The 25,391-nt window shown below is 40.1% G+C and overlaps 1 protein-coding gene across 1 annotated transcript; it reads left to right on the top strand.

The window, feature by feature from the left end:
- Positions 1–9,069: 9,069 nt before the first annotated feature.
- On the top strand, positions 9,070–10,921 carry LOC123412024 (desmethyl-deoxy-podophyllotoxin synthase-like). Its single transcript, XM_045104975.1, has 2 exons — positions 9,070–10,053; positions 10,139–10,921. The coding sequence occupies exons 1-2, from the start codon at positions 9,130–9,132 to the stop codon at positions 10,790–10,792; spliced, it is 1,578 nt and encodes a 525-aa protein (XP_044960910.1). The 5' UTR covers positions 9,070–9,129; the 3' UTR covers positions 10,793–10,921.
- Positions 10,922–25,391: the final 14,470 nt, after the last annotated feature.

Genomic DNA, 25,391 nt, shown 5'->3' on the forward strand with positions numbered 1-25,391 from the left:
TAGAAGGTGTTCGACAGTGGGCACAGGGGGTTGCACCCCACCACTGGTGCTGAGACTTAACAGGTTTGGTTTTGGTGGTAAACCATGGAGTTCCACCAAATTTGAGCTCCAAAGGACAAGTTTAGCTTTGTAAACTTGAAACCACTCCAATATGACCAGATTTGTTCCTTCCAAAGGGAGTGTGGGCAAACTAAGTCCCACAAATCCCATTTTTGGTGTAGAACCCTCATTTGAGGTATTAGGCACTCCTGCAAAGTTTTAGCCTCATTGGACAAACTTTGTTACGTAGAGTTACTCTAACTTGATTCTCGACAAACAGGGTTTTTGGGTTATTTGGGGTCCTTATCCACCTTTGATCAAGGTGAAACTTTATGTGGACACCAAACAAGGCTTAGGGACATCACTGAAATTTTCTAGGAATTTATTGAGAATATTTCCTTTGGAAATATTTCGAAATGTCAAAACAGACAGAAATAGCTTTTATAGTTTTAACCAGTAAATATAATATAAAATGGGGTTTAAAATCCTATGTATGGAAAATGTATGTCCCTTTGATCATCTCTAAATTTAATCAGATTTTTCCAAAGCAGAAAAGTATTTTTCCATGTTGGAATACCAATTCTGACCTTAGAAATGGACAGGTTATTTAATTAGGAAAATAATCACAAAAATAATTATTTTTGTGGTTTTGAAATATAAAGATAGGTAAAAAAACAGATTACCAAGTATGGGTAGTAGCACTGCTTGCTATCAAGGATATGCGGTGCAACTCAAGGTGGTTTTACTTTGGTTATCAAAGGTTTTTGAAAATCGGTATAATACCAAAGGAATTTAGGGTCTTAAAACCTCACATGATCAAGCATACAAGTATACAATGTCATTCATGGCACTCACAACATTTGTTTTGAAAAAGTTTTAACAAGCTCAGAATTTTACAATAAAAACAAGTGGTACGAAAAGTGGTGTGTGACATAGGTATTGAGTTGTAAGTAAATAGCAGTGTGATGATCATCATTATTAGAGCATTGTCCCAACGAGGAAAGGGTGGTGGAGACTATGATTCCCCCACAAGTCGGGATGAGACTGCGGACGAAAAATGAAAAAATCGGGGAGGCTAAATGATCCCACTATAAAAAGAAAAGAAAAAATAAAAAAAGGAAAAAGAAAGAAAGGGAAAAAAGAAGTGAAAGAAAAAAGGAATAAAATGAGAGAAAAGAGAGAAGGGGCATGCTAGTTCCACGCTTGTGCTTCAAAGTAGCACCATTTTTTCATATGGAGAGTCTCATATGTTGTCACTTTCATATACTAGTGGGAATTTTTCATTATAGAGTTTGATGCACACCCACTTAGTTTTCATATTGAGCTTTTAGCTCTTAGTGCATCCGTTGCATGGCAATCCCTACTCCTCACATTGATATCTATTGATGGACATCTCCATAGCTCGTTGATACGCCGAGTTGATGCGAGACTTTCTTCAATTTTGCCCCTTTGAAACCTACCACCATATTCTGTTCCAAATTTATGCTATATCCATGGTTCATGCTCATGTATTGAATGAGTAATAAAAGGCTGAAGCGCGTTAAAAAGTATGATCCAATTGCTTGATTTCACACCGAGGTGCTCATGATTTATACCTTATGCTAGGAAGACCAAGCATGACAAGCTGCGTGATTTTGTAGGGATAGATTTCTTTAGCTTTGATATTTTGAAACACACAATTATTTGTTGGGATGCCTAAGTATTAATGTCCTTTTGTCAAATGATAGACTATTGCCTTGAATCACTTGTATCTTAATATTCATGTCATGATTAAATATATGATCAAGATTATGCTAGGTAGTATCCCACATCAAAAATTATCTTTTTTATCATTTACTTACTCGAGGATGACCGGGAATTAAGCTTGGGGATGTTGATATGGCTTCGTCGTATCTATAATTTTTTATTGTTCTATGCCAATATTACACAACTTTCACATATTTTTGGCAACATTTTATATGATTTGTTGGACTAACATATTGATCCAATGCCAAGTGTCGGTTCCTCTTTGTTGCATGTTTTTTGTTTCACAAATCCATATCACACGAAGTTCAAACGTGATAAAAAATTAGGTACAATTATTTTGGAATATATGTGATTTTTGAGAGGTGGAATCAACGTAAATGGTGGCCCAGAGCCTCCACTACCCATCAGGACGCGACCCATACCCCATGGGGCGCCATGAACTCTAGTGGCCACACCGTGAGTCGCTTGGGGCTCTTCTTCGGGCGCAAGAAAGATAATTTCTGGAGAAAATCATGTAAAACTATCAGCCCGATCAGAGTTACGGATCTCCGGAAATTTAAGAAACGAGGAACGCGAAACAAAAGATAACAGAGAGGGAGATCCAATCTCGAAGGGGCTGCTGCTCCTCCGCCGCAATGGAGGCCATGGACCAGAGGGGGAACTCTCCTCCCATCTAGGGGGAGGCCAAGGAAGAATAAGAAGGAGGGGGCTCTCTCCTTCTCTCTCCTGATGGCGCCAGAATGCAGCCGGGGCAAGGAGCGTGATGGCGATTGCTGCGGCAACAAAAGTCCTTCCCTGACGCGTAGGAATTCTTCTTGTTACTTCTCTGATTTGCGTTGGTTTTTCCCTTGAATAGGAAAGGGTGATGCTGCACAGGAGCAGTAAGTATTTCCCTCAGTTTGAGAACCAAGGTATCGAACCAGAAGGAGGGCCTCATCAAGTCCAAAGTACCTGCGCAGACACAAACAAGCTTGCACCCAACGCTTCAAAGGGGTTGTATATCCCTTCAAGATTGTTTGCAAAGTGAGATCTGAAGGCGGAAAGTGCAACGAAGTAAAAAGTGTAAGGCTGAAAATATGGTGTGGAGTAGACCCTAGGGGACATAGTTTTCACTAGAGGCTTCTCTCAAAATAGCAAGTATTACGGTGGGTGAACAAATTACTGTCGAGCAATTGATAAAACCGCGCAAAGTTATGACGATATCTAAGGCAATGATCATGCATATAGGCATCACGTCCGAGACAAGTAGACCGGTACTTTCTGCATCTACTACTATTACTCCACACATCGACCGTTATCCAGCATGCATCTATCGTATTGAGTTCGTGACGAACAGAGCAACGCTTTTAAGCAAGATGACATTATGTAGAGGGATAATCTCAAACCAATGATGAAAACCCCATCTTTTTACCCTTGATGGCAACAACACAATACGTGCCTCGCTACCCCTTCTGTCACTGGGTGAGGTCACCGCACGGTATGAACCGAAAACCAAGCACTTCTCCCATTGCAAGAATCATAGATCTAGTTGGCTAGACAAAACCCACAACTCGAAGAGAATTACAAGGATATGAAATCATGCATAAGAGAGATCAGAAGAAACTCAAATAAGATTCATAGATAATCTGATCATAAATCCACAATTCATCGGATCTCGAGAAACACACCGCAAAAGAAGATTACATCGGATAGATCTCCATGAAGATCATGGAGAACTTTGTATTGAAGATCCAAGAGAGAGAAGAAGTCATCTAGTTACTAGCTATGGACCCATAGGACAATGGTGAACTACTCACGCATCATCGGAGAGGTCATGGTGTTGATGAAGAAGCCCTCCGTGTCTGAATCCCCCTCCGACAGGGCACCAGGACGTGCCCCAGATGGGATCTTGCGGAGACAGAAGCTTGCGGCGGCGGAAAAGTACTTTCAATGATCTCTTGAATTTTTCTGGAATTTTTGGGATTATATAGGTGAAAGATGTAGGTCAGGGGACCTCCAGGGGGCCCACAAGCCTTGATGGCGCCCCCTGGCTGCGGGGTGGGTGCTTGTGGGGCCCCTGGGGCTCTTCTGGCTTGGCTCCGAAGTTCTCCGATCTTCTTCCGTTCCAAAAAAAATCTTTTCGGAGATTTTCTTCCGTTTGGACTCCGTTTCAAAATCTCCTCCGAAAGGGTTTAAAAACATGGAAAAAAAATAGGAACTGGCACTTGGCACTGAGTTAATAAGTTAGTCCCAAAAAATAAATAAAAGGCATGCAAAACATTCAAAGTTTGACAAGATAATAGCATGAAACCATCAAAAATTATAGATATGTTGGAGACGTATCAGCGATCTACATAAAAAATCTTGTCATCGTCAACACCAACTCTCCCTCCCCCCTCTATGCAGCAGTGTAACACCTCTTTTCCTGTTGTAACTCTCTATTTAAACATGGTGCTCAACACTATATACTATTTCCCAATGATATGTGGCTATCCTATGATGTTTGAGTAGATCAATTTTGTCATACGGGTTATTTGTGATATGATGTTATTGATATGAGTTGTGTGTTGATATGATGCTATCCTAAGGTGCCTCCCGTGAGGCGCACATGTGAAGAATATACGCTGAAGGGTTTGCAATATGTTCATGATTCGCTTATAGTGGGTGGCGAGAGTGACAGAAACTTACACTCGTGCAAGGGAGTTGTGCGCGTATGAGAGTAAAGAGGACTTGATGTTTAATGCTATGGTTGAGTTTACCTTAATGATTTATATTAGTTGTGGATGCTTACTAGAGGTCCAATCATAAGTGCATATGATCCAAATACGGAAAGTGTGTTAGCATATACCTCTACCTCATTGCACATGATAAGCATCTATCATGTTATATTCAATTGCCTATGAACAATTTTTTTCTTGCGTTACACAAAAAGCTTTCTACTAAACAACACCTAACTTTTATTTACTTGTTCTTTATTATCTTGAAAACCTATCTATTACACCTACTAAGTACTTCTAGTTTTATTCTTGTTTTAGGTAAAGCAAACGTTAACTATCCGTAGAATTGTATCGATGGTCGATAGAACATTAGAGAATATTTGTTCTACCTTTAGCTCCTTGTTGGATTCGACACTCTTATTTATTAAAAATGGTCACAAATGATCCCCTATAGTTGTGGGTTATCAAGAATGGGCTGCCCGAAGTGACCCATTAGTGAACCACCAAGGTCCATGGGGATCCTCGGCCTCACCCATTGGCCGAGAGACGGCGTGGTGAGTAACCCCTAGTCCACGACACCGTCACCGCGAGAGGCGCAATTGTAACTCTTAGAAAAGTTTATTTTATTTCATGAGAGTCACGCATTTGCTTCTTGTAGAGGCACAACTCTCACTCTCGGGTTAGGAAAATACGTGTTTTTTCCTTCTACGATAGGCACACGTTTGCTTTTTGTGGAGGCATGTGTTGCTTTCGCGTTCTGCGTGTGCAAAAAAACATCTTTTACTTTCACGAGAGGCAAGGATTTGCTTCTCGTGGAGGCATGCATTTGCTTTCGTGAAAAGCACAACTCTACCTCTTGAAAAAGGAAAAAAAAACATATTTTCAGCTACCATCGTTTTCTATCAATTTTTCTATGGGTTTTTTGTGTGAAAAGGTTTGTTGAAACCTATTAACATGGGATCTAATATAGAAGATCTCGATGCGAGGGATCGAATAGAGAAAGTGGTTTGAATTTGTGTGTTTCCATTTAAGAAATATTTGTGTGTTTCCAAAATATATGTGTGGTATTTTTTTTAATGTTTATACAGTTAAAAAATGGTCATGTACTTCGAAAACAAATCTTTTGTTGTCATTTAAAAATGCACGTATATTCGAAAACCATGTTACCATGTATTCAAAAAAATGCTCACAGCATGTAGTAAAAAATTTACATCTTGTATATTTGAAAAATGTTCAACTTGTATCAATAAAAAATTCGTGTGTGGACTGAAAATATATATTTCATACGGGGATAATGTAGACATGTGTTCAAAAGAAAGAAGACAGATAAAAGTCTGACAAAGAAACAAAAAGAACATAATAAAATAAGGAAAAACAAAAAAGAACCAAAAAGTAAAAGAAGCAAAGAAAGGAAACAAAACAACCAATGGAAAAAACAAAATAAATCTAAAGTAAAAGAAAAGACCCGAAGAAAGTTGATGAAAAAAAACAAAGAAAATCGATGAAAAAACCAAGAAAAGAAAAAGGTAACGAAAAAAAACAGCTCGAGAAACCTCGCGAGAGCAACTAGTTAGTAAGCGCTCCCTCGGGAGCTTCTCAGCGATCGCTCCCGCGCGCCACCACTTGGCGCGTTTCCAGCCGTCGCCACGTGTCGCGCTCTGAGCATTTTCTTCGGATTTTGTTCTTTTTTATTTCTTGCATGCGTTTTCGCCTTTTTGAGTGGTTTTTTTCGAAAAAATTTAGTGTTATGGTTTTTCACTGGTCTTTCGTAACTTTTGGACGGAAAAAACATTTTTTTTCATGAAAAAAAGCGTTTTTTGTTTCTTTTTACACGAGAGAACATGTTTTCTGTTTTTTTTACGAGAGACGTGGTTTTGCTTTCGCGAGAGGCACGGTTTTGCCTCGCGAGGAAAAAACGCGTTTTCTGTTTTTTATTTTATTTTACGAGAGTCACGGTTTTGCTTCCGCGAAAGTCATGGTTTTTCCTTCGCGAGAGGCACGCACGTGCCTTTCGGAAAGGAAAAAAATGTTGTCTGTTTTTTTTGTGATAGGCATGGTTTTGCTTCCGCGAAAGACACGATTTTGCCTTCGCGAGAGGCACGCCCGTGCCTCTTCCGAAAGGAAAAAACGTGTTTTCTGTTTTTTTTGCAAGAGGCACGGTTTTGCTTTCGCGAAAGGCATGATTTCGCCTTCGTGAGAGGTGCCTTTCGCGAAAAGGAGAAAAACGCGTTTTCGGCTCTCTTTTTTCCGCGAGAAGCACGGTTTTGCTTTCGCAAGAGACACGGTTTTGCCCTCTCGGAAAGAAAAAAAACGTGTTTTCTGTTTTTTTTCTATCGCGTGAGGGACGGTTTTTTCGTCCAGTTTTTTTCATGGAAAAAAAGTTCGTCGAAACATATCAACATGGTATCTAGTTTTGAAGATCTCGACGCAAGAAAGCTAGCGGTGAAAACGGTTCGAGATTTGGACGCACGGTTTAGGAGATAAAACGTTTTAAAAATACGGATCTACGAAAAAAGAAAAAATTCCCAGGTTGCGACAAATGACACGTATGCAGTGCCCCACTTGTCGCAACCTCTGAAGATGGGAGTAATCGCTGAAAGGTGTATTCGCTAACTAGTTATTTCGTAGTGATAGCTATTAGTAGGAGCGACCGAGCAAACTAAATGGGCCATACCACGATGGTTGTCCGTAGGAAATTCCTATTATCAATTTGGGCGAAGTGATTGGGCCGATCTAGTTAACCAGCTGTTTTTTATCTCTTTTTATTTACTTATTTTCTCTTTTTATTTTTTTCTCTTATTCCTTATTTTCTTTTGTGTTTCTCTTTCTATTTTTTGTAAGTTACTGTTTGGTATTTTTTTGAATTCCTGAAACTTAAACAGCTTTTGTATTTACGAACAAAATTTATAAATTGAAATCTTGGTGAATTTCTAAAACACAAATAAATTTGAAACAAGTGCATTTTATGAACTTAGAACGATTTTTTTACAAATGTTTTTTCCTAATTTGTAAACATATTTTAAAGCAGATATATTTTATCAATTTATGTACACTTTTTGAAACACGGACATTTTTTCGACTTATGAACATTTTCTGAGAAGGAAAACACATTTTAGAAAATGAAGAACATTCTTAAAAATTCCAGATAATTTTAAAATCATGAACATTTTTAGAATAGGTGAAGGAAATTTGAACAAGTTTACAATTTGTGAACAAATTTTATAAAAGGGAAACATTTTTCGTAAAACAGGAACATTTGTTTATGAAAATGTGAAAATAAGAATATTTTTTGAAAAATCTAACAATGTATGAAAGGAGAATATTTCTGAAATTTGGAAGAAATTTTTGAACCCGGAACATTTTTCCAACTTATGTACATTTTTTGAACTCACGTACATTTTAGGAAAAGTCAAACATTTTTTAGAAAATGAAGAACATTTGTAAAATTCCCGAACATTTTCAAATCATAAACATTTTTTAAGTTGGTCAACAAAATTTGAACAACTTTTCAATTTGTGTATAAATTCTAAAAAAGAGAAACATTTTTCTAAAAACAGGAATATTTTTTATAAAAATGTGAAAACAAGATTTGTTTATGAAATTTGTAAATAAGTTTTGAAGCGGGAATATTGTTTCAACTTAGTTACATTTTTTGAACTTAAGTACATTTTTGGAAAAGGCAAAAAAAATCTAGAAAACGAAGTACATTTTCTAAAATTCCTGAACATTTGCGGAGCCCCAATTATTTGACGCATGATGCGTCAAATGGGGTTTTCCAGCAGTTGGTACTGGCGACACATAGCTATCACGGTTTTCATACTGAACAATTTCGTTCGATCATTCCACCCAATCCTTGGGAAGGAAATGTTTGATCCATGGACTCCCCAGAACTGAGTTCTTTGGATATTCGTTTTTTTCAGAGAGAATTTTCACTGCAGCAACTCTGTTGGACCAAAGACCAGCTGATTTGTCCCACCAGTCGCTATAGACATGGACGCGGCAGAGAGTAAAGACTATTCGGACGGTTACTAGTCTGTGGTGGTAGGACGGAAATGCATGCACATGTAAGATGTTGGATTATTTGGCTCCCACCTCCCACACGATTGTTGTCATTTTTTCTTGATGATCTGGACTTCCAAATGTGGAAGAGAGGTGTAGTACGTGGCATTTTCGTTTCTTGCATGACTTGTTTGCAGTGCACCAACTCCATCTACACTACAGGTCAAAAAAAAACCCTCCATCTACACTACACCATAACCACAGTGTAACAGTCAAACACGTGGTTGGATTGTAGACCAGCTGATTTGGCTCACCAGTCGCTATTTTTGGACTAGATAGTAAAGACTATTCAGGTCAAAAAAAAAACTCCATCTACACTACACCATAACCACAGTATAGCCGTAGGACGAAAATGCATGCACGTGTTGAATTATATTAGCCCCGGTACGTCATTTCCGCATGATCTGGACGTCCGAAGATGGCAGGAAGCTGTGTGTGCTTGCTATTTCTGTTTCTTGCATGCATGCAGTGCCGCAGCTCCATCCACAGCACACTATAAATACAGCAGTTCGTTTCAAAAAAAAAAAATACAGCAGTTGAGCACGTAGTTGGAGAGACCACCTGATTTGGCCCACTACCACCAGTCGCTATGGACATGGACCAGCTCTGCTTGATGGCCGTAGCCACGATTCTCCTGACGTTGATTCTGAGGCAGGTTCTGGGCGGCAAGGGCACAGGTGCCAAGCTTCCTCCAGGTCCATGGAACCTCCCCGTCATCGGCAGCCTCCACCACCTGGTCGCCACGAAACTGCCGCCGCACCGCGCACTGCTCAGCCTGTCGCGCCGGTACGGCCCGGTCATGCTGCTGAGGCTCGGCGAGGTGCCCAACGTCATCGTGTCCACCCCCGAGGCGGCGATGCTGGTGCTCAAGACCAACGACCTCACCTTCGCCACCCGTACCAGCGGCCCCACGCTGGACGTCGTCGGCAGCGCCAGCGAGGGCATCATCTTCGCGCCCTACGGCGAGCACTGGCGGCAGATGCGCAAGGTCTGCGTCGTGGAGCTGCTCAGCGCGATGCAGGTGCGGCGCATCCAGTCCATCATGCAGGCCGAGATCGCGCACCTCCTGGAGTCGGTCGCCGCCGCGTCCTCTGCCTCGCCGTCCGGCTCCGCCGTCGTCGACGTCGGCAAGGGGCTGGCCAGGCTGACCAACAACGTCATCGCGAGGGCGGTGTTCGGCGGCAAGTCTCGGCAGCAGGAGGCGTACCTCCGGGAGCTCGACGTGATGGCGATTCTCGGGGGAGGGTTCAGCCTGGTGGACCTTTTCCCGTCCTCCCGGCTGGTGCGGTGGCTGAGCAGCTCCGGGCGCGCCATGAGGAGGCTCCACTCCCGGATGCAGCGCATCCTAGGAGATATCATCCAAGACCGCAAGGAGACCAGAGCACCGAATGGTGCTTCGGATGCTGCTACCGCTAGAGACAACGAGGACCTGCTGGACGTGCTCCTGAGACTGGGCAAGCAAGACGCCCTCAGTTTCCCTCTCACGTCCGAGATCATCAGCGCCGTCATCTTTGTAAGTGACTATGCTTCACTAATCTGCAACCTTAGCACCGATTGATGCATGCTCACAGAATAATTTGCATCACGTACTGTTCCAGGACATTTTTTCAGCTGCCACCGACACAACGGCTGCCACGCTAGAATGGGCCATGGCAGAGCTCGTCCGCAACCCACAGGCAATGGCAAGGGCGAAACTCGAAGTCCGACAGATGCTCAGACACCGCCGCAGCTCCACCATCACGAGCGCCGACCTCGCCGGCCTGCACTATCTTCGGATGGTCATCAAGGAAACGCTGAGGCTGCACCCCTCCGCTCCGCTGATCCACCGGGCTAGCCAGGAGAACTGCCGGGTCATGGGCTATGACATACCCAAGGGCACCGCCGTCATGATAAACGCCTTCGCCGTGGGGAGGGACCCGGCGCACTGGGGAGCGGACGCCGCCGAGTTCCGGCCGGAGAGGTTCCAAGGCACGAGCGTGGAGTACAGCTCGCAAGGGCCGCACATGGAGTTCGTACCGTTTGGAGCTGGACGCAGGCAGTGCCCTGGAGCCCTGTTCGCGACCACCATGCTCGAGCTCGTGCTGGCCAACCTGCTGTATCACTTTGACTGGGCGATTCCGGGTGGGGAAAGCCCGGAGACGATGGACATGGGCGAGGTGTTTGGCATCATTGTGCACACTAGGTCCAGCCTGCACCTGCAAGCATCTGAAGCTTGCCATCTACAAGACCAGACCACCGGTGTAGTGTCTTAGAAATTAATCACCGACAATATATCAGGCCGGTCTCATATGCTAAAACATCCCACGAGTTTTATCGGTTGAGCAAGCAAGTTGTAATAATACACCAAATAATGTCTATTCCTTCAATATTTATGGGGAATACACTTTGGTTCCTGGTTGTGTATGCACCTTGTACGAGAATTTTTTTAATAATTAAATAAAAAGTCAAAATATTTCAAAAACATTTTTGGATTAAAGTTGACTTTGCTTTGCACTAGTATCAAAATTTCACAAAAAAATAGCAACATTGACTTCTGAAAAAAAACAGAAAAAAATTATTTGCTATAATAGATCACTATTCATAATATTTTGATCAAAAATTTGTCTTTTCTAAAAAGACGTCAACGTTTAATTTTCTTATTATGGAATTCTTCTTACAAATATAATGAAAGGTCAAATTTATTTTAAAAATATTTTCATTTTTTTTACTTTTTGTTAAATTGTTGTATTTTTTCCGCATATAGGGTCTATATACACTCGGGAACCAAACATTCCCGTCCAACTATGTATGTACTACTCCGTATGTATCATCAGTATGTCTTTTATTTCTTTTGTGAGATTTATTATAGTATGTCAGAATTGCTAATTCTCATTTGATGGATCTTATTTTGGCTCCATTCGAGTTTCTTTTGCACTTTAGCTATATGTAAGTTGCCTGATTTTTGAATTTGAGAAAGTTGAGTTTTGTGTCATTTATTGCTGCTCCAAGATTCGGGCACCTTCTTACGGTTATATGTGATGTCTTCTTTTAGACTGGATGTTTTTGATTAATCGTTGTTTAGGGTCAGTCGATTCCTTAACGGCTTGAAGCATGTTACCCCTTCAGTCAGCAGCCCTCACTCTAGGATGTCGACCTAACCGGAAAATCTTATTCGTCGCTCGTTGCGAAGCGGTGTCGGGGCTTCGTACATGACTATTCGGAAGTGGGCCGGCACATTTAGCATTTCAACGCCTCCGGTTTTGGAAACCTTCTAGAAGTTCCTTCCGTTTTTTCCAGTGTTTGGAAACTTCTAGAAGGTTTCCTGAACCGGGTTTTTTCGTATTATTTTTTATTTATTATTTTGTATTACTTTTTTCCTTTTTGTTTCTGTTTCAAAAAATATTCAGGATATTTAAAAATGTTTTGGATTTTCAAAGAATGTTCTGGATTTTTTAAAAATATTTGGTATTTTCAAAAATTGTTCTTAAATTCTAAAAATGTTTTTGCTATTTAAAAATGTTATGGATTTTAAAATAATGTTCTTAATTTTCAAAAATTGTTCTTCGAATTCAAATAATGTTTTTGAGTTTTTTGAAAACGTTCTAGATTTTCAAAAACTGTTCGGGATTTCCAAGAAATGTTTGAGATTTTAAAAACTGTTCTGGATTTTCAAAAATTATTTTTATATTCGAAAAATATTTTACTTTTAAAAAAATGATCTCAATTTCAAATAGTTGACTTTTTTAAAACACATTCGTAACTTCAAAAAATGTTCAGGATTTTTCAAAAATGTTTAGTCTTTTAAAATAATGTTAGGTGTTTTTACAAAGTTTACGCTACTTTAGAAAATGTCAGATATATATCAAAATTTTGTACAGTTTACTAACTAAGTTTGTGTTCGAAAATTGTTCGTAAATTTCGAAAATTGATTTTAAATTTTATGAAATTTTTGGCTCTTCAAAAATGTTCCAAATTTCAAAACTTTATCCTTCTTCAAACTTTGTTCATAAATTCAAAATATTCTGAATTTTTCAAAAATGTTCTTCAAATTCGAAAATGTTTTACTTCAAATACGAAAAGAAAACAAAAAAGGAAAGAAAAAACGAACGCAAAATTAAAAAAATGGAAATAAGCAAAAGAAACAAAAAAGAAGAACATTATTTGAATTTTTTTTAAAAAGAGAGCTAGGCCGGCCCAGTTGGGACGAGCCCCCTGTGCGTGTTAGCGCCTCCCTGCCGTAGAATGCGGCAGGTAGGAACTCCCGACCTAATCCACCACCTCCTCTCTCCCTTTGTTTTAGCCCAGCGATCAATTTTTCTTTTTTCTTCATGGGTAATTTTTGGATGTTTGATGAGAGTAAATGTGTACACACAAAGACTATACAATATGTGTGTAATTTTTTACTAGATTGCAAAAAATACACTATTACATGCTTATTTTTGGCATATTACAAAAACATCCATTTAAGTGTAACAAAAACTCAAGTTTACCCTCCATTTTATTTCTTGTCTTTAAGTCGATTTTTGTTTTCTCTTTATGGATATTTATGGGCTGTTGGACGAGTGTGAATGTATATGCACACATACTATACGATATGTGTGTAATTTTACTAGACTGCAAAAATTACACTATTACATGTTTATTTTTGTCACATTACAAAAAAATCAAATTTAAGTGCAAAGTTGTGTGCATTTTTTTTATTAACGGGCAATACCGATGCCACTAATTCAATCTTTCTTAGAAAAATATTTTTACTGATTTTGTTTTAGTTTTATTCCATCTTCTCTCTTTTTTAGAGTAATACTAATGCTACTAGTTCAATCCTTCTTTGAAAACATTTTTTACGAAAATTTCACTATTATATGTTTATTGTTGCATATTAAAAATGCAAATTATTTCTAAATTATGTGCAATTTTTTTCATTATTTCCTTTATGTTTTCACTTTCTTTCTTCCTAAAGGATAATACCGATGCCACTAATTTATTTATTTTCCTTATGTGCAAATTACGGATTCTCTCGCATTCATTAGTCATTAGTGGCAATATTGGAGTGATTTTCTCGGGATTTTCAAGATTACTAGGTTTTCACTCTTCATACACTGCTAGGCTACCCTTTCTCTCTAAATTTCTTAGTAGTGGTTTGTGCTGGTCCATGAAGTGTTGCTATACCTCTAGATCGATATGTGTGGATACCTCTCTGTCGTACACTTCGACACTAGAGGGTTGACTAGGGATATGTTTGTTGTTTATCTTTCTACACATGAAATTAGGTTTTTCTCACATTTAAGAACCAATGCAATTATATCATAGAAAATGTAAACTTAATTATGAACATGGAAATAAAATAATAAACTTTTATTATTGCGTGTAGTACATAATTCCAACATGGTTGCAACTAAGAATATAGTTGGTGAGATCTACTTCTATAAGGATAAATATTGACAATGTTAAGGATATATATATATTATCCTTTAGTGATCCAAGGTCACAGTGAGTTCACGTGTATGGCAATGTTACCAAAGGAGAATCAATGAAGTCAGGTGGTGACCTTTTTGCTAAGTGCACTCAAAGATCAAACTCCAAAATATCAGCCAAAAATCTCAACCATGTCCCACTAGTTCTCACTACTTTCACTCTTTTGGGAGCGAGCAAGCTAAGTCCACTTGGAACCTCGAAACTATCCAATAGATAGCCCTTGAAAAACTCAAGTTCATTTGCAGCCTCTAGGTGAACTCCAATCAGAGCTATCAGAGCATTTGTTCCATACCCAAGTCGAAACCTCACAACCATCCAAGTAGAAAATTTCGAGCAACCTTTAAGTAGTTCAGAGTAAAGAAACATCTCGATTGATCATGTGGAGAGAATCAAACATTAAAAAAACACTTCACACCTACCACACGCGCACAACATTGCATGTGCTCCGCATATGTTTATTCATGGTTCTATTATTGCTAGTACATACATGCCTCCCACGGGGTGTGCTGTTGCTACCACAGTCGTACTCCAATACCCCCCTCCCTACAACATGCTTCTCCAACCTTTATCCTTGATTGTAGCGGTCGATGATCATCGAAGCTCACTGCACTGCCATGGACACCATGGTGGAGGTCGAATCCGAGGTTCTCCCATGTGTTGAGCCTGTGGGAGATGGTAGACCAAGGGAAATGGGTCCAGAGTCGATGGATATACCAAACACATTCCGCTGAGACCACGGTTGGTGAGAACTATGATTAGAAAAAAAATGTTGAAGATTGGCTTTTTGATGGTTCATATGTTTCTTCAACATCATGTAAGCTCATGTGTATTTTCTGCGAGACTACAACTGTTGGGTTACATGCTGAATACATACAATGATACTTCATGGCTATTCTGTTGCAACCAAACAAGGATTTGCAGCACACACTTTTTGTGTTGCATGGGGGTATTTGAAATACCGGTATGTCTTGTCCTTTCTTTCCACACATCACCATGGTAAATCTTGCGTACGCTAAAAAATGAACCTACATTGGTTTGGTGCAATGACAAAGAAAGTAGAAAACAACACCTTAAGTTAGATCCAACGATGGGGAAGCTGGTTGTTTTCTCCCCGACTAAAACCGACTGACGCCTAGGGCGAGGCAAAAACAATTAGAGGAAAAAACCTTTATAGCTCTAATGATTTTTTAGTAAACAATGCGATTTTATTGATAAATCAGACAAAGTACATTTTATCAAACAAAAACGAGACAATAAAAGGGCCAAGATAATACATAAAGTTACATCAAAACCCTTTGTGGTCATTGACTCTAGATTATTTTGCATCTCGACTTTTCTTCATCCATCTAGGGAAGAAAACGAAGAAGACCAAATTTGCACAAGATGGATTAACCCCAAAGGTTTTTAATAACCGCATGAGCCGTCCACCCCAACAGGTGAGAACCTAAAATCATTGAACACACTATGGTTGGGGTCACACCCATTACAAGATAGATTGTCCACATCATTACTTCATCGCCATACTGTCACGAAAGAAGAGTAGGAGAACATAATAAATAATAAACATATCCAAAAGCAAGAGCATGCTTGACAATACTATAGCCACCACCACCGAAAAATAGGTTGGATCCTTGGACGGCAATACTTGAGAACGAAAATAACACCACACCGTTTGTCGAACCGAGACGGCACGGGCTCCCTCTTGTAGGTTGCATCATCGACAGCAACCATACTAGCATGCGGAAAAGAAGCATGAGCCTTTTATTTTGTAAGACTTGCTTCTACTATCAAGACTATGCTACGAAAAACATAGAAATGAAACATAAATGTAAAACAAATTGGACTCCAAGCATTTAACTGTAGTCCCCCCATCTTTTGGAAGCCGAAAAGGTGATCGTAGGCAAGGTAAACCAGTAGAAATCACAAACCTAGTAACCGGCAACTAGGTTTTTTCCCTCTTGTTCTCTTACTGTGAAGTATGGACACACGTTTTTCGCTCAACTCATACGCATTTCCTATTTGTAGCACGTTGCGGCAAATAGTCATCGCTTCCCACACAAAGCAAAACAAGTATGCCGACCAAAAGGGTTCTGATTGTAGTTTTCGAACCTTCTAGAAGGTTCAAACTGGTTTTTATATGTTTGGGAACCTTCTACAAGATTTGTGACTAGTTTCTTTTTCATTTTCTTGTTTCTTCATTTTTCAAGTTTACTTAATTTTTTCAAAAAGTATTTGAAAATTTCAAAAATTATCCATGTTAAAAAAATAAATTCGGAAAATTTCATGTTTTTTTAAATGTCCAACATTTCAAAATGTTCCTTGTGTGGTTTTTTTCACAAGTTCAAAAACTTTTATTTTTAAAAAAAATCCAAAATATGTTAGAGATGTAAAAAATGTTACCATTTTTAAAAAATATTCGTAATTTCCCACACAAGTTTTGGTTTTGATTTTGTGTGCACTTTTGAAAAAAATGTGTATTTCAAAAAATGTTAATCTTTTCGAAATTTCTTCCCAAATTGAATTAAATATTTGATTCTTTAGAAAATGTTCATAATTTTTAAAAAATGTTCATTTATCAAAATTATTTGCATTTTTCAAAAATCAATGGGTATTTTCAAAAGGTGTTCCTACTTTCAAAATTTGTTCATAAATTCAACAAAACTTTCCCATTTTGGATAATAGTTTGGGTATTTCGTGGAATTGTTTTCCTTCAAAACACTAATAAATTTCATGTTTTCCATAGGAAAAAATGCAAAACTGAAGAAACCAAAGAAAAATATAAGAACAGGAGAAACAACTTTTTTGTATAGAAAACTAGAAAAGCGAGTTGGAGCCCTTGCTTTTCGAGTCTCATGTTCACAATCGTAGAAACCGGTAGAGCGAGATGGAGCGTTGAAAGAGCACAGTGCCCCCATATTTGGTTTTGATAATTGATGACAATCTCTATGTACTAATGGTTGTCTTGACTTATATTTGAAGGGTCCGTCCATAAACATTGCTTATAGACTATTTGTTGGTTTCAAGGTTATAAACAGGATATTATGTGTTGACCAAGGTATTATACAAGGGGTTATTCAAATATTGGTCATGTTATAGTTGAACCGATTACAATCATGTTTTGAAAAAGAATATTATGTGAACATTTTTGTTTACCTTAAAGACGTCATGTTTATGAAGAGAAAAAATAAGATACAAGGTTGATCATGACTACGTCAAAGAGTGATTCAGGTTGATCAACACACAAAATATAGAGATATACCAAGTGGAATCAAGTTATCCCATGACATGGTAAGTATTATCCATTACGCTTTGTGTATTAACCCATGACCTATGTGGGATTACATTATGCTTTGTGTATTAACCGAAGACCTATGTGGGATTTGGTATCTTTCAATGGGCTTGCATCAATATAAAGATCTCATATAAACCATGGAGGATGACATCAAGCGGTGTGCAAGTTCAAGTTGAGCATCACAAAGATATCATGTTTGAATCTTGTCGTGCATTATTATGATAATGTATAATGGATATGTGAAGATGTGCTAATAGAGGCTCACTCATAGTGAAGTATGGGGAAGGAATTTACTAGTCTTCATCGAGCCATCACAATTAAGAAAGGTAATCCAACTTAAGGAAGTCAAGATTGTCATAATCTAGCTCATGTGAATTATGTGTAAAGAAAAGGTTGGACCTTGATAAGTTCTCTATTTTACCTCACTCATGGTGGTAGTTGGGAGACCAAGTTATAGTATTGATTGTCGTACTACCATGGGGTACTCCGAGTAAGTAGCTTGATTGTATCATTCGGAGAGAGCTCAAACTATTGCATCATTGGCATCATCTTTCTTATCTCTTATTTTTTTCTTATCTATGTTATATTTTAGAGTTTGTGTTCGTCTTCGTGCCAAACTCAAGTTCATCAAAAATGGAGTTCGTATGCATCATCTTTGCGTTTTCGGTGTTGGAGATTTTGCCAGTTCATATTTGGGTAAGGTTCTCTTACTTATCCTGGCATTCATTCTCCATTGTTAGTTCTTAAGATTTGCATTAGTTATTTGAGAGCTCTGGTCGTTAGCTTCCTATCAAGCTTGAGTTTGTCGAAATCAGAGTTCATTTGCAGAAGTTATGGCAGTTTTGGTTGTCTTGCATCCATCTATTTTGCTAGGGAAATTTTGTTGTACATAGGCGGTAGTACCGCTCAGCTCCACGTTAGTACCGCTTAAGCAGTACTTCCGTTGTGAGCTACCAAAGCCACTATCGCCTGCGTTGAGGCTTGTGTGCAAGTCTATTACCCTCATGACGCTAGCGATAGTAGGACGGTAGTACCGTTTGAGCGGTATTTTCGCTTCCTAATATCCTGCAAGTGCACATGGTTTATTTGTAGCCTTTTTGAAGTAAGAGTATTGATCCCACGGGGAACACAGAAATCAGACTTTTGCCTTTTGAAATGAAGTATATAATTGTGCCTATGCATAATTGTAGACTCTAAACAAAGTGAGGGCGGATGTAAATTTTGATGGAATTGCAAAGCGGGCTTTTAAAGTAACTAACATAAAAGTAATAAGGAAACAATGTCTTGCATAACTGACTGAAAAGCAGAAAAGTAAGGCATTCTTAGGGAGTCCGAAATCTCCATTGCTATATTTCTAGCACACCTACGCTAGGGAATAGTATGGTTTGGATACTTGAGTTACTCTTACGATTATGCTGGGCGGAGCCGGATACGGAGCACCTTCTACTTGAAGTATACTTTGTGCCACACATGCCACCACCATAGTATCTCCTTAAGGTTACAACTATGATAATTAAGGGTTTACCCCGTGGACGCGGCCTCTCTAAGGGTTCTCCGTAGTTCCCTTATCAATTGCAAAGGTTAGGAGCAAAGGCTTTATCTGTCACCTCGAATTACCTTGATATCCTAGTCCTTTATAACAAGAGTGACATACTTTGTGGCCATAAGGCAATAGTGCTGAGCGGGGCCCCTTCACAACATTCACAAAGTTATTAAACTAAGCATTCAATAGAGAATCTCATATCCAATATAATGGTTTAGATCCTACACATACCAAGGTTCATCCATATCCCTAAGAACTATAGGTCTACTCACAAATAGATAAAATGAACATCACGATGGGAGTGGTGATAAACATGAATGAATGATACGAGTAACACACAAGACGATCCACTAGGGTTCTCGAAGTTAAAATAAGATGAATGATGATGATGATCTTGATGACGGTGGAGATGATGATGATGATGATGATGATGATGATGATGATGATGATGATGATGATGACAGTGGTGATGATATTGTGGACACCTTGTGCTTGGTGATGAAGATGGCCTCCTTCTCCTTGCCAATCTCCCCTAAAGATGATCTCCGAAGGATAGGATTCTACCTTTTGGACGAGTTTCTCGTTTCTCTGGGCGTCTGATTTCGATATGATTTCAAGGGGCAGGAGTAGTCGACAAGGCAGCGGCGCCGGCACTCCATACGAGCTCTCATGCAAGCGGGCACAGTCGCATGAAACACCTCTTTTGCTCTAGAAGCATGGCTAAGACTCCTCCTTTGGTCTCCTTGCTTGAGTCTCTTTATGGTAGGGTGACTTTCACTTTAAATACGTGATTTCACTATCATTTCTAGAGATTTTGTCCATATTGTGCTAAATAATCCAAAAAGCATTACCTAAGGGAAATTAACAAAAAGGGGTGCATGCGTGCGATAAAATTTCACAAAGCCTACCATGTAGGCATAAAATAACTAGCAAAATAATCACATATATTAGACTCGTCACTTCTTACTATCGCTTGCGATCATAGGATGTGCAAAAATATCTTGTGTATTTTGCTCTACCGGTACTTGAGTGGTTGTTACACAGTAGTACTGCTCTACACGGTACTTCCGCTCTCGCACCACTTAAATACCATTATTCCGTTGTGCTAAGTGATCTAAAGCGGAAGTACCGCTTGGATGGATGGTAGTACAGCTTCGGCATCACTACCGGTCCACTATTTTTTTCTCACTCGATTATGATAGGAACTACCGCTTTAAGCGATAGTACCACTTGAGCACGAGTTGTGTGCATAATGTTTGGATGTGATCCCCTTTATAAAGGGGGGGGGGTCTTCTTCCCCATAGCTCCCAGTTTGTTTTGGATAAGTTTTCTCATCCATATTTGACCTCCAAAAGCTTGGGATTTTCTCTATTGCTCCTATGATTCTTACATCTTTCTGAGGGAAAAATACAGAGGATATCTAGATCGACATTTTCACCAACCACTTTCTCCTCTAAATGAGGGGAACTCCTTGGATTTAGATCTTGGAGTTCTTTTGTGTTCTTCTTGTTCTTACTCATATTTTCCCCCGTAACTTTTGTTATCGTTGTAAGATTTGGGAGTGAGGGACTTGACCACTCGTGTGTTCTTGTCATTACATTAGTTGCATTATATTGAGTTCTCCGCGGTGATACGTAGAAGTGAAAGTTGAGAAGCTTATTATTGTTGGGTGTTTGAGCACCCTAGAGCGTGTGCCTCTTGGGTGCTTGGGCACCCTAGACGGTTGGTGGTGTCGCAGAGCTCAATCATTGTGGTGGAAAGCTTCGAGCTAGCGTCGGGGTCTTCAATTAGGTTCTGGAGATTGCCTCGAGCAATTTATATGGATTCAGTGACCGCCCCAAGGGTTGCCAATTGTATGGGTTCGGTGACCACCCTCAAGGGTCGCCATTTGTGCGGATTCGGTAACCACCCTCATGGGTTCCTTAGTGAAATCACGACATCTTGCATTGTGCGAGGGGTTGAGGAGAATATGGTGCCCCTAGTGGCATTTTTGGGACCATTGTGCCTCCACACCGATTTAACGAAGATTAATATCTGTGAGGGTGTAAACTTCGGGATACATCGTTGTCTTCGCATGCCTCGGTTATCTTTTCCCCGAGCCCTTTACTTGTGCACTTACTTTCTGATAGCCATAGCGATTCATGTTATAAAGCTTGCTATAACATGGTTTTTTTATCTTACTTATCATAAGTTGTTGGTCCACATAATTGAGCCTAGTATATTTATGTTTCACGCTTGAAAAATTAATTGCTAGTTTTATTCCGCATTTGTTCAACCCTAGACCGTAATTGATTGAAAGTGCCTATTACCCCCCTCTAGGTGACATCCACGTCTTTTAAACCGCTCACTTTGTTCTTATCATGTTCGCAATTGTAAAAAATGGTAAAGCCAGATGAAGCGTTTGCTTTGTGTGTTTCACAATCATAAAACTCGCTAAAGCCAGATTAAGGGCTCGCTAAGCATGTTTGATATGTAAGCCATGTTAGAAATTTAGGGTTTGTGGTCTACCCCCTATTTCTCTGCGCTTATCCGTGGTGCCGCTCACAATTCGCATATCTGAGGCTAGGGGGTAGGGACCTTCTTATACTGTCTTTCCAAAGAGGCCACCTCTTATACAGATATAAGATTCCTAGTATTTTCCACTAGCTTCCGGGATAGAGTCCAGATCAAATTAACAACCACGATCATATTTGTCTGTTAACGGATTCTACTCGTTATGTCCCCGAAGCACATGCTTGTGAGCAACGCGCCATAATAGAGTGAAAATCATCTAATTATGTAGATCAACATTAGGGTTGTAATCTAACTATACGATCTAGCTCCTTCCGATTATCACTGTACTCGGGTAGTCTTTCCAATATAAATAGTATATTATATTCCGGTGATAATCGACCAACTCCCTTAAGCATATAACTTAAGTATGTTCCAACAAGTGATAATTCCATGATAATCATGTAAAGTAATTCCATGTATAAATAGATTGTATAATTCCATAATGATGTATTCCGAATATTAGTAATTCCTATTAATTTGAATATAGTCGTAGGACACATAATTCCAACATCTCGCACTTGTCTAAAACGATCATTCAAATATTCGTAAACTCATAGCCTTAACATGCATGCCAAATACCTCCTGACTAAGAGGCTTAATAAGGGACCAACAATCATATTAACACCGTCCCGTACAAGCCCCCGCAGGTTCAGTCTGAGAATCTTTTTGTTGGGGCAGTCAGGGTTTTTTATGGGCCTCCTCTACCGCCGGTACATTCCTCGTCCCGCTCTTTTGAAGCTCTGATGGGAGAAGCCAGCACCATGCATGTCCCTCGCCAGCTACAGATGCCAATGGCGACGCCCATTCTGATCCCCAAGCGGTCTTGGACGGTGGCCTTTGATAGCTCTGACCCAGAGTTAGCACCAACAGCACGAGAAGGCACCCTGCTCTCTTCGGCAGAGGTAATCCCCATCAGCCCCTCTTCATCTGCTGAGGAACCATTTTCCTTCCAATCACGTGTTGTGACGAAGAAAGGGGCCCATAAGAAGGCCACGCCTGTCGTCGACTCCTCTATTTGACAATGCACTCGAGGCTCCATCAAGCGGGATGGTTTCAAACCTGTGCTACAGGAGCTGCCAACACACGTCCCGAAGAAGCGGAATCCCAAAGCCAAGCCCATGCCTTCTCCAGCGCATGCGTCTGCTGATCCAGAGGAACAGATTCCTCCGGCCACTCCTATCCCGGTGATTCAGGCTGTCGGTCAGCAGCTTGGCATCGCCCCTGAGAAACTGATCGTGGATCGTCTTATGGAAGATCCAACTGATTCCAAGCCATCATCTGCAGATGTTTAGTCAACTTATGTTAAATTCTTGTTGTACTGGCTCCATGTTTCGCCAGGCTACTGTTTGCTCCGTTTTATGGTTAACTGAACCTCGATTGCAAGGGCTATTACATATCCATGATTTTGCTTTATATATACCTTCCAATGGATAGTCGTTCTACGAGAAGTTGGCGTGTTCTATGTTGGAATGTTCGTGGCCTAAATTCTGATCATAGGCAACGCGCGGTTCGTAACAAGATTGATGAGAGCCTGGCTGTTGTAGTGTGCTTGCAGGAAACCAAAATGCAGTCCATCGATTTCCGGACAGTAAGGTGTTTCTGTCCTAAACGTTTTGATCAATTTGCTTACTCCCCTTCCCGGGGAGCATCTGGGGGTCTTATAACACTCTGGAACTCATCCATTCTTACTGGTGATTTAGTGGAATGCACACCTTTTGGATTGATCATCTCATTCACATCAAATCATACTGGAGATTCCTGGACTTTAGTCAATGTCTATGGTCCTTGTCAGGGTGAAGCCAGAGATCTCTTTGTTAGCTGGCTGTATAATCTTCCTATACCTGCTGATGCTAATTGGTTGCTTCTTGGAGGCTTTAATTTCATTCGATCGCCTGATAACAGAAACCTCCCTTGGGCTGATGTAAATGATATGTTCATCTTCAATGAAATCATTGGTCATCTGGGTTTACTGGAACTACCCATTAAGGGCAGATCATTCACTTGGTCCAATATGCAAGATTCCCCCTTCTTGAGCAACTTGACTGGTTCTTCACATCTGCCAACTGGATCTCTTCATACCCTCTTACACAAGTGCTCCCCCTTGCAAAAACAGCTTCTGATCATGTTCCTTGTGTGGTCACTGTCAACACTTCCATCCCTAAGTGCAACCTCTTTTGTTTTGAAAACTACTGGGTTGAAATGGAGGGTTTCATGGACTATGTCCAAAAGTCCTGGGTCATTCCTTCTAAGAAGGATCATATTACTGCTGTCATTATGGATAAGATGAAACATCTCAGGCAGGCTCTAAAGAAATGGCAGACAAATTTATCCAAGCTAAAGATTTTCATCTCTCGATGCAACCAAGCTATGTTATGTTTGGATGAACTTGAGGAATTAAGGCCCCTTTTCAGACCTGAAGCTAACTTCAGGAGCATTGTTAAGTTGGACCTAGAGCACCTCCTGCATCTTCAGTTTCTGTACTGGAAAAAGAGAGCCACTATCAGATTTGTCAAAGTTGGTGAGGAAAATACCAAATTTTTCCATGCTATGGCAACTGAGAGATATAGGAGGAACTCCATTGCCTCTCTCAAGTTAAATGATGGATCCATCATATCTGACCATGACCAAATTGATGGGTGTTTTTGGGCAACCTTTAAGGACAGAATGGGAACTTATCTTGGAATCAACATGGCCTTTGATCTACAGTCTCTGATCCAGAAGGTGGATGGTCTTGATGTCCTCACACAACCTTTTTCTAAGTCTGAAATGGATAAAAATGTTCAGGAAATGCCAATTGACGAAGCTCCTGGACCTGATGAATTCAATGGCCTTTTCTTTAAGAAATGCTGGTCTATTATTTGTCCTGAGTTTTAGCAACTTGCTGCTGCCTTCCATGCTGGTACTGCTAAACTGGAGAACATGAATTCTTCTTATATTACTCTGATTCCCAAAAAGAGATCACCTGAGCAAGTGGGAGACTACATGCCTATCTCCCTCACTGGGATGGGCCTTAAGTTTCTGTCTAAAATGATAGCCAACAGATTGCAGTTGCAGATCATGAAGTGTATTCACAAGAATCAGTATGACTTTATCAACTCTAGAACCATACAAGATTGTGTTGGCTGGACTCTAGAATACCTGCATCAATGTCATCAATCCAAAAAGCCTATAGTTATTCTCAAGCTGGACTTTGAAAAGGCTTTTGATTCTGTGGAACATGAGTTTATCTTTCAAATTCTCAAACACAAAGGATTCAATGATAAATGGATACTTTGGGTACAACAACTCCTAACTTCTGGCTCTTCCTCTGTTCTTGTCAATGGTGTGCCTGGAAGGAAATTCATGTGCAAGAAAGGGGTCAGGCAGGGAGATCCCTTGTCCCCATTGCTTTTTGCAATTGCTGCAGATTTTTTGCAGACCTTGGTTAACAAGCTGTTAGTGGATGGACTGATTCAGTTACCCATCCCTTGCCATGATAAGGATTTTCCCATAGTCCAATATGCTGATGATACCCTTATCATCCTCCCTGCTGATGAAACTCAACTGTTGCAGTTTAAGAAGATGCTCTTGCTCTTCTCCCAATCCACTGGACTACAAGTGAATTACCATAAATTTGCCCTTCTGCCTGTCAACATTTCTCCAAAGCATCTCCAAGCCCTTGCTGACTCCATTGGCTATAAAGTAGGATCATTACCCTTCACATACCTTGGGCTTCCAGTTGGGACAACTAAACCAAGAATCATTGATCTGATGCCACTGGTGGACAACATGGAGAGAAGACTTAGTGCTAGTTCATCTTTCCTGGCCCAGGTGGGAAGGTTACAATATTTAAACTCAGCACTGTCCTCTGTTCCAATCTTCTTTCTATGCAGTTTGGACATCCCACCAGGCATACTAAAACAGCTTGAAAGAATTCATAGACAATGCCTATGGAGGAAAAATGGTCAAGATCATGCACCCTCCCTTGCTGCCTGGAATCTGGTGTGCAGACCCAAACATAAAGGGGGTT

The sequence above is a fragment of the Hordeum vulgare genome, chromosome 7H, assembly GCF_904849725.1.
Source record: "Hordeum vulgare subsp. vulgare chromosome 7H, MorexV3_pseudomolecules_assembly, whole genome shotgun sequence".
NCBI lineage: Eukaryota > Viridiplantae > Streptophyta > Magnoliopsida > Poales > Poaceae > Hordeum > Hordeum vulgare.

Coding starts and splice junctions, on each gene's coding strand:
- LOC123412024 (XM_045104975.1), top strand. CDS start 9,130: ATGGACATGGACCAGCTCTGCTTGATGGCCGTAGCCACGATTCTCCTG. Junction 10,054..10,138: donor TCATCAGCGCCGTCATCTTT/GTAAGTGACTAT, acceptor GTACTGTTCCAG/GACATTTTTTCAGCTGCCAC.